Source organism: Merops nubicus, unplaced genomic scaffold (genome assembly GCF_000691845.1).
Source record: "Merops nubicus isolate BGI_N331 unplaced genomic scaffold, ASM69184v1 scaffold45388, whole genome shotgun sequence".
NCBI classification, from domain to species: Eukaryota; Metazoa; Chordata; class Aves; order Coraciiformes; family Meropidae; genus Merops; species Merops nubicus.
The window spans coordinates 2,360-12,359 of NW_008628545.1; the positions used below are offsets into that span (position 1 = coordinate 2,360).

Genomic DNA, 10,000 nt, shown 5'->3' on the forward strand with positions numbered 1-10,000 from the left:
ACCAGCAGTCCTCGAGAGGCTCAGATACATCCCAAGGTTCAAAGCTAATCCCCTTACAGAGAAAATGTCAGTCTAGCAAGATCTGTTTTTGCTGAACTTTCTTTCCCTTTTCTCCAGTGTTCCACCCGCCCTGAGTCACAGAATAGCACCATTTGTGCTGGAAAAGACCTTTAAGCTCATTGAGTCCAACCCTCCCCCAGCACTGCCAGGTCCCCACTGCCCCGTGTCCCTCACCCCACATCTCCACAGCTTGGAAACCCCTCCAGGGGTGGGGACTCCACCACTGCCCTGGGCAGCCTGGCACAGACCTGGACAACCCTTGTGCAGCAGAAATTGTTCCTCAGGTCCAACCTAAACCTCCCATGGTGCAACCTGAGGTTGTTTCCTCTTCTCCTGTTGCTTGTTCCTTAGGAGAAGGAGTCCTTAGCTCCTCTTTTCCTCAAACCCCGTTCCAAGCGCTGCTCACTGCTGAGGGGCCCTTGGTGGCTCTGGCCACGCCACGTCCCATCCTCCATAACCCACACTTGCTGTTCCTTGGACTGACAGCACTGTGCTGGACAGACACATTTCCTGAAGCCCCTGCTACAGATCCTGTGATTTCATATGCCAGTGGCTGCAGAGCTAGAATCTGTTGGCTTGACTGCCCTGAGGAGCAGCAGAGCCCAGGACCTCACCCTCCCCAGCCAACTCAGTGTTTTGTAGGCGCTGGAATCTGCAGCAAAGCCCTCATGCAATGAGGTCTCCCCAAAGGATCTCAACATGGCAGCCTGCTTTGGGTTCTGACCTGCCCCCTTGAATCAGTTCTGCTCCTCCAGAGTCTCAGACAAAGAGCTGCAGCTTCAGCACCCTCCCGGCGTGGAGCCCTCGGCAGCGCCTGCCCAGGCACCGCTGCGCTGGAGGCACAGCACAGGCCCCTCCTGTGCCAGAGCAGGGAGAGCCTCCCTCCTCCTCCGTGCTGCTCCCCCAGCTCACCCCTCAGCTCACCCCTCCACGAGGACATCCCCTAGCCCACCTGCACCCGTGTGGAAGCCCAGGGGGACCAGGACCACGGGCAGCTGTGTCCACCCAGGCCAAGGCCCCTCTCGGAGACATTCTGCTCTGCCAGGAGCCTCCCTGCAGACTGCTCATGGCTCTGCCACCGGCAGCTGGAGAACCACGCCACCATCTTTGGAGCCCCTGAGCCAGACCCCACGGTCTGGACACGAAGCTTGACCTGAGGGCAAGGACACAAAGCTTGACCTGAGGGCAAGCATCGAGCCGTTCTGGGCCAGGACAGAGGCGCCCGCTCCACCCCTCCCAAAAGCTGCCCCAGGGCTCTGGTGCCAGCCCAGGGCCAGGCTCCGCGTGTGTGTGCGCAGGGAACGGAGCGGGGTGGAGGAGCACGGGGGCCCCCGGCTCCCCCCGCTCCCATTGCCCACCTGGTTGATGTGAACAGAAGGAATGGAGGCCGCAGAGACGGACGAATGGCTGGGTGAGTTGGGCAAGGACTTGCAGGGGCCGATGGAGAGCTGCTGCTTCTTCCGTAGAGCCACCACCTTCTGAGCCACTGGAAGAAGGGAGAAAGGGACAGGGTCAGAGTCCAGAAAGCAACTTCCTCCACCCACAGATTTCTGGGCAGCTTCAGTGAGACCCAAACTCTTCCTCTGACTGATGCCAGTGCCTGAGGCTCAAACTGCACCCCCTGTATTATCGGGGATTCCTGTAGAACACCCAACCTCACAAGGACCATGGCCTGCCACTGCCACCAGCCCACTGCCAGGGACAGCATCTGCCCAGGGCTGATCCAGCAGGCAGCAGAGTCCCCAGGGGCCGCCTGCTCTCTTGGGTCTCACCAGAGCAGCGACTGCACATGGACAGCAAGGAGCCACCCAGAGCCCTTGGGCAGCCAGAGTCACTTCTTGGTCACCCCCTCACAGCAGCCACAGGAGCCACTGACTGAAGTGAACAGCCTGGGCAGTGCCACCTCCTGACTCTCATGGGCTCCAGACATTAGAAAAACTAACATGAGGAACCACTCTCCCAGTTCCTGTGACATCACTGCCTGATGGCAACAGGCCAAAACTGCATTTCAACCTCCTCCATGTCCTACCTTTTCTGGAAATAAACACCCTGACCAAAGAGCAGAAGAGCAAGCTGGGCTGCTGGGGCATTCGAGAGAACATGTCACCATTCCTCATTCTCTCTTGCACCCTCACCAAAGGAAAACTTTCAGACGAGCACAACTGATGGCACTGGGAACACCCCACGTCCAGCCCAGCCCTCACGCTGTGCAGCCTCAGGATGAAGGAGTTGCCACGTTCCCTCTGCACAAAGACAGAGGCTGTTGCACCACACACGTGGTGTGACTGAAGGCACCCGGGAAGTCAGGTGCTGAGGGCAGATGCAAACCCTGTCACCTCACAGCCACGCTGGGCTGTCCCTGCATGGCCTGCTGGGCCACTGCTGCCACCTGCTTGTCTGATCTAGCTGGAAGCCTGACCAGACTCCCAAGCTAAATATCAGCCCCATAAATAGCAAGACGCTCTCCTGCACCCAGCAAGCAGACCCCAGTAACCTGCTGGACTTTCCTGCCCTCCTCTCCCATGGCCAGCTCCATCCACTGCGCGCTGTGTGAACCAGCCCTCCCTCCAACAGCAGCCAGCCACGTGGAGAGCTCACCCACCCCAGGGGCCACGGGAGATCCTGAAGAACTCCTCAGCAGTGGCTCTCCTGGGCCAGGAGCCTGGCAGAGCCTCTGCCCTGTTGCTCACCCTGTACCATTAGTGGTAACAACAGGACTCATCGTGAGACCAGCAAGACCTCACTGGTGGTGATGAGATCTCACCAACCCTCAACTGAGGCATCTCGAGGCAGCTTTCGCATGCCTGCTTACCAGGCCAGGTTCTGCCACTTCTTGAACATCAGCCAGAGTTTTTCAAGGATAATTTCTGTCACTCCTTAAGCCAGGCTCTGGGATCATTTGCTACCACCATTTCTTTGGCTGCTACAAGCAGCTCTGTGATGTACCACCACCGAGCCCTGCCCTGCCCCCAGAACCTGCCCAGATATGTTGCTTGGCATTCGTTCCAAACGTTACACGTGGTGCTGCTGTGGGCATTAGCCCTCGAGCACCACGCAGTATTTTAAAGCACACCACAGCACCCTGTCTGTGAAATTCTAGAGAAATCCCTCTACAGACACCACGAGGAATGGTCAGGTCTGGGAGGAGCACCTGGACAGAGAGAGGATGTGTGTGAAGGTCCCAAGTGATGCACCAAGGACTCTACAGAAAACACCATGGGGTGGGGTGGCACGTTATGGAGCTTCAGGGCCTTGCACAACCCCTGTGTACAGCCTCTTGGCTTCTCTGTTGAAATGCTCCTGCCAAACCCTTCCTCAGAAGCATCCCTCACTGCCTGGAAGGACACGGCCACACTGCCTGTCACCCCAACAGCCAGGAACAACCTCACACCGAGCAGGAGGAGGGGCACGTGCTGCCCAGCTCCCCCCTGGGGATGCAGAAACCCAAACAAGCCCCTGGCCAGGGGAGCCAGAACCACCCTTGGGCTTTGAAGCTGCAGTCCAAGCCTGCAGCCCTGCGGCCAAGGGGTAACCATGAGGAGCAGTAATGCTGCCAGCACATCAGCAGCAGGTTCTGGTGGGCCTCGTGAGACAGCTGCTCCACTCTGCTGGCCGTCCTCTCCAGCGCCCCGGCCAGGGGGAAGGGAGGAGCTCAGCCTGGACTTGCTCCAGAGCCACCCCCAGCCCCGGGCAGCAGAGCTCCGGGCCGGGGCCACTCCTCCTCCTCGGGAACTTCAAGACAGTCACCAGCAGGAGGCTCTGACGATTTGCTCTCTGACTCTGCCCAGTGCTGGTCAGGCCACATCTGGAACACTGTGCTCAGTTTTGGTCCCTGCTATGCAAAAAAAGATGTGGACAATTCGGAGAGTGTTAGAGAAGGGCCACCAAGGTGATCCACGGACTGGGAAGCTGCCATGTGAGGAAGGACAGAGAGCACTGGGTGTGTTCAGCCTGGACAAAAGAAAGCTCAGGGGAGACCTTCCCACCATGTTCCAATATCTCAAGGGTGGCTACAAGAAGATGGAGATTCCCTTTTAACAAGGAGTCACATGGAGAAGACAAGGGGTTATGGGGACAAGTTACTCTTTACAAGATTCTGATGGGAGACACAAAGGAAATTTTTCACAGTAAGAACAATCAACAGTTGGGATAATCACCCCAGAGAAGTGGAAGAGTCCCCAGCACTGGACACTCCTAAGATTCAGATGGATAGGAGCTGGGACAGCTTGTCTAGACCGGGCTTTTGTCAAGAATGGCTGGACCAGATGACCCTTGAGGTCCCTCCCAGCCTGCAAAGGTATTCTATGATTGTATGATTCTATGAGTCTCCCATCTTTTCACAGAAGCAGTAACTGTGGCAACACCTGCTACTGCAAGTAACTTGGAAAAGATGGGAGAAGTGTGGTTCCCACACAGTCAACAGCACTTCCAGGGGGCCTCCTGCCAGGCTGCATGTGAGAAAGCAGTAAGCAGAGAGCGACCCCTTTTCTGCACACCATGCATCCTTTTCTGCATGACCTTCAGAGGCTTGACTGCCCAGACAAAGCCTTCACCACTCCAAGAGACTGAACACGAAGACAGCAGCACACTCTGCAACGTCTGTGGGCTAGGGCCCTGCACAACAGGCAGGACCTGCTCTAGCTGTGGTGGAGGAAGGGTCTCTGCTGCACCCGCCTGAGCACGAAGGGCACCACAACAGCTGGAGCCACCCACTTCTGGAAGACCTATGAACAGTCAGTGATGTGAAGATCTGAGGTTCTCCAGCTCAGAGCTTCCTGCACTCTCCTCAGCACCATGCACAGACCACGGGACATCTGCAGAGACAGCAGCCTGGGAGAGAGGAGTGCTACCCCCAGCCTTCTGCTGAAGACCAAGAGGTGGGGTGGTCACTCCCTTGAGCTGTCATGCTAGACCAGTGTGCCATGAACTTGCTGTCCAAGAAGGTCAGGGACTGGTTGCTGTTACAGGACAGGGGCCTGGAAGGGCTCCCTGGGAGCAGAGGTGCAGGACACGCTCTGCACAGCAGGGACAAGCAAGCAAACCTTGGCAATGAAAGCAAGGACCACAGCGTAGGGAAGTCCTCCTGCTCCTGCTGTGGAAAAGACATCTTCCCCTGCCTGCGTGGGGCAGGTGTACCATGACCTTGTGTTGGAGAAACCATGCAGAGATGAGGCCTGGCTGGTAACAAGGGCTGCCACGCACCACTGTCTGCACTCCACCAGATCCCAAACTGACGCAGCGAGACCCACAAGTGCTCACTGGGAAAAGTTGCTTACCCACTCTGGGAACACCTCAACCCACCAAGCTTCATCTGCAACTGGGCCTTGAAGGTCTGTGAACATTTCTCAAAGGCCAGTGATGCCTGGGGCCAACCTGTCCGCCTTCTTTTTGTCAACCTCTCAATCTTTCTTTTTTTGATTTATGGAATGGATAAGCTCTTCCAGGGTCTCAGTGTCAGGCAGTTCCTCCAGCCTTTGATTAATTTTTGTAGCATTGGTGTTTTTTTATCTTCTCAATGCCCCTGTGTCCTCCTGAAGCGCTGACACCTGAGTCTGACAACACTCCAGCAAGAGCACAATTCCTGCCCTGTATGAAGGCAAGAATCCATCCAGACTTCCACCTTGTGCTCCCCTGCTTACCCACCAGCCTCAGCCCTCCAGGCAGGGCAGCCCATGCTCCTTGTCTGTACAGCATCAGCATTTGCTCAGACTGACATCAGCTTTGGTTAAGAGTCTCCAATTACCACACTCCTTGGGGTCTCCTGGACCTCCTCAGCCTCACTGCTCCTTCCGTGGGCAAACCTGCTCCCTTGCCTGCTTCCAGAGCACTTGTACAGGCCATGAAGAGACTCAGATAAAAGATGGAGCCCAGTGCTTTGCCAGTGCTCACCCCTGAGCCTTCTGGCAGCAGCTCAAGGTCTCCCACTGTGCTTGCAGCACAGCACTGGTGCTGGAAGCTGGTCCTGGCCTCACGTGAGAGCTCTCCTCTCAAACACTGCACTGCATGAAGTTGCACTGTCTATGCTTCCAGGGTGGACAAAGAGAAGGAATAACCCAGAGCACAATTCATCCCTTCTTGAGATACAACAGGATGAGAAGTGGCCTAACAAAGAGCAGCACCTAATCCTGCAGCGCCTTCCCCAGCCCCTTCCAAACCTACTGGCTGCTCTTCCTCACTGTACTGTCCTTCAGAGAAGGGCCACAACAGAGCCACTCTGCCGGGATAAGCTGAAGGGATCTGGTGACACCTGGTGCCAGCCACCTTCCAGGAGCAGGGCCCAGCAGAGCTCCCAGCCCACCCACTGCTGCTCCCTCCAGGCTCTGCAAACCGCCCAGCCGCCTTCGCAGATCCGCCCCTCCCAGGTCTGTGGCTGTACTCACAGTCCCCAGCTGTTCCAGGGCCTCTTGCCACCATTCCCCCAGTACTCGGGAGGAGGAGGAGGAGGGAGGGGACACCTGCAAGTGACCTGCCCGGCAGCGCCGCCTGGTTTCGCCAGGAACACCACACCAGAGCTGAGGCTGCTGGATGCTGAGGGGTTCCCTGCCAGGGGGACACTCTGAAGGGGGATGCTCTGGGCTGACTTCTCAGAGCGTCCTGGAGGTGGACTGGCAGCAGAAGGGAACATCTCTACAGAAAACAAGCAGCACTGTGACCGTGATCCTCAGCCCTGCAAAGGGAGGCCACAGGCTCCAGTGGGGGAAGGAGGATCCGCAGCTCCAGCTCGGAGGGTGTGGCCACTGCCAGGCTCAGCCTGGTGCCCTGCCCTCAGCCGGCCTCGCCCTGCCCTGTGCCGCATGGCACAGCCGGGATTTGCCTTCAGGTGCTCCTGCTGCAGCCCGATTGCCACACCTCCCTCCCCAAACCTCCCTCCCCAAACCTCCCTCCCCGTGCCTGTGCCACTTGCAAACGCTGACAGCACAGCCCTGCCCCTGCCCAAAGCCTCAGTGCTTCCCGGCTGCCCGGCTCGGCGCAGACCCTTCCTCATGGGTGGGGCACAGCTCTCGTGCAGGGCAGCTCCACAGACAGGACAGGGGAACATGCAGCCCCCTTCCAGTGCAGGGTCCCCAGTTATTTAACCAGACTGCAAATTCCCAGGACAGGGTGTAGGATCCCTCTCCCACCTACACCACTGCGCAGACCCCTCTCCAGCTCTAAGTCTAAGCAGAAACTTTCTCCCACACAGTTCCCATGAGGAACAGCTGCCCCAAGTGGCCCCTCAGCTGCTGCTCCCCTACCTCCAACACCCCAAAGTTCTGATGTGCATCCTCCTCTCCACGCAGAGCCATCAGAACCCTCCCTGCAGCCCCACAAGTCCTCTGCAGAGTGCTGGGCTGCACAGGCTCACCACAGGGATGCTGCTGTCCCCAGCAGCCTCTGGAACACACGGCTACCCAAAAATCAGCCTCTGCAGAACAGCAGGAGAAAGGTGCTGCCTGGCCCTGCCCTGTGGCCCCTTCACACGTACCCATGTGCACGCCACGTGCACAGCAACCCTTCCACACGTGCAGGAACGCACACACCCCAGAACCCAGGAATCCTTCCACGCGTGCCAGAGTCCCTGCACACACACAGCACACCCTGCTCCTTGCCCAGGTCTGTGTGCCTAAAGCCCCTCACGGCGTGGCGCCGTGGCCCGGGCAGTGCCAGCCCCCCAGCTGGTGCCCTGCCCCGCGGCAGTTACCGTCCTGGAAGACTCTCTCCACGTTCAGGCCGTAGGTGGCACAGGTCTCGTAGTACGTGCAGCGCTTCAAATCGTTGGAAAGCTTCCGAGCCCGGGAATCGTCGATGACCCGCGGGTTCGTGGCGCTGATGGCGTCTGGAAACCAGAGGGAGAGGAGGTCAAAGAGCAAGCGCCCGTGTCCCACCTACCCACGGATCCCAGGGCAGCTCCCCACGCTGAGACACCCACCTGCACAGCACACCCCCTCTCCTGGAAATGCCTTGGACACAAACCCCCAGGTCTGCAGTAAAATTGATTTGCTGAATTGATCTTTTTAAATGAACTAGTTTTTAAATGAACGTTATTCAACTCTCCCAACCACCCAGCACTGAGATTTCTGAAAACAGAGGCAGAAGCCAGCAGGAGCTGAGGCCAGCAGGACAAGGCAGCCAAAGGGATCTGCACTGCCAGTCTCAGCTGGCTTAGGTCCCTACAAGGGAGAAACCCTCCGCAGTGAACTGGGAAAGATGGCTCTGCTGGGACACGTCCACTGAAGCCTCCACGGAGAGCAACACTAAAAATAGACTCGATCCATACCCCGGCTGGCTGCCCAGCGCTTGTGTGCTTTGGAGAAACTCTTCCCAAGAGGAGCACGAGGCCCGGAAGACGCGCCTGGGACGTGCAGGGGCTGTGGGGGAACCCTCTCCGGAGGGGACAAGGGAGTGCTGGCACCCCGAACCCTCTGCTGGGCTGCTCAGCGAGACCCTACCAGGGCTGTGACCACATCAGGCTCCAAGTCTGCGACAACAAGGACCAATGGCCCTTCTGCCACTCCCCCGGCTCTTGAGCCCCACAGCATGTGGCTGTGCCCCAGCCCAGTCCTGAACCAACTCCCCTGCACCCAGGCCCTGACTCCTGCCCGCACCCAGCTGCTGCAGGCAGAACCAAGGGAGGCAGTATCAGGAGCTCTGGGCATTTCCAGGAGGACCGTGGCACCACAAAGCAAGGCAGCTCTGCAGGAAGGCAGAGGGGGTCTGAAGGAGAATCACTCAGCTCCACAGCACCCCAGACCAGGGGCCTCAGCACCGCTTGGTCCCATGTATGGCTCACAGACTGGGATCACAGAGTCACAGACTGGTTTGGGTGGGAAGGGACCTTTCAAGGTCATCCAGTCCAGCCCCTGCAGGGAGCAGGGACATCTGCAGCTAGAGCAGGGTGCTCAGAGCCCCGGCCAACCTCCCCTGGGATGGTGCCAGGGATGGGGCAGTGACCACCTCTCTGGGCAGCCTGGGCCAGGGGCTCACCACCTTCAGCACCAAACCTTTCTTCCTAATAATCTAAATCTTCCTCTTGTAGTTTCAAACCATCACCCGTCCTGCCCCAACACCCCGCGCTCCCTCACCCCCTCGGACACGTCACCGGCGCCGCTGCCCGGGCCGGGGGGGTGTGGGGAGGGCCCCGCCCACCCTCACCCTGCGCCCGCTCTCACCCTGCGTGCCCACCAGCACCATGGGCCCCTCCGCCGTGTTGCGGTAGCTGCAGAGCCGCAGGTAGTAGTTGTAGACTGTCTGGAAGCTGATCTCGTCCTCCAGGCTGAAGACGAACACGACAGCGTCGACCCAGGCCGCGAACTGGGGGAGAGAGCGGTCAGCAGGGGTGACCCCTCCCCGGGAGCCTCCGGTCCCGCCGGGGGGGCAGGCGTCCTACCTGGAGCTCGGGGGGACCCCCTTCATCTCGGATCAGCAGCAGGTAACTCTGACCGTCCACCACGATCTCCTTCTTAAACCGGCCACCTTGGGAGCAGAGCGAAGCCGAGGTCAGGAGAGGGGCAGCCCGCAGGGGACGCCCCGGGGAGGGCCAGGGGGCTGCAGAGCCCCACGGCAGCGGCGGATGGGGGGCTGAGCCTCGGAGAGGAGCGAGGTCCTGGACCACAGACGGCCCCCAGGTGCCCCAGAACCAGACCTTACCCTCTGGAGACTCCTCCTGCACGTAGGTGCCGGTCAGGTAGCGGTGCACGAGGGCCGACTTCCCACTGGACAGGTTCCCCACGATGCCCTGAAACAGAGGCACGTGTCACCCACCACCCACTGGCCCAGCGTGTCTCCCAACACACGAGGCCATGCCCTGAGAGGTGAGACTACTAGAGCCTGGGCACATGCCATGATGGGCAAAAGTCCTCCTGAGAGGGCATAGGGGACAGAGAACCCAGCCTAGCAGTGGTGCAAGACCTTGGGGCATTCACTGGTCTCCACTGGCCACACAGCACCAGGGAGGATTAGG

General features: G+C 59.0%; 1 protein-coding gene across 1 annotated transcript; it reads right to left on the bottom strand.

Moving 5' to 3' along the window:
- Nucleotides 1–1,124: 1,124 nt before the first annotated feature.
- On the bottom strand, nt 1,125–9,775 carry LOC103779054 (arf-GAP with GTPase, ANK repeat and PH domain-containing protein 3-like; the record flags this gene model as incomplete). The annotated part of the gene is made up of 5 exons (XM_008946671.1): nt 1,125–1,546; nt 7,742–7,876; nt 9,210–9,351; nt 9,428–9,513; nt 9,688–9,775. Coding segments are annotated over 5 exons (873 nt in total), but the record flags the coding sequence as incomplete, so codon positions are not given.
- Nucleotides 9,776–10,000: the final 225 nt, after the last annotated feature.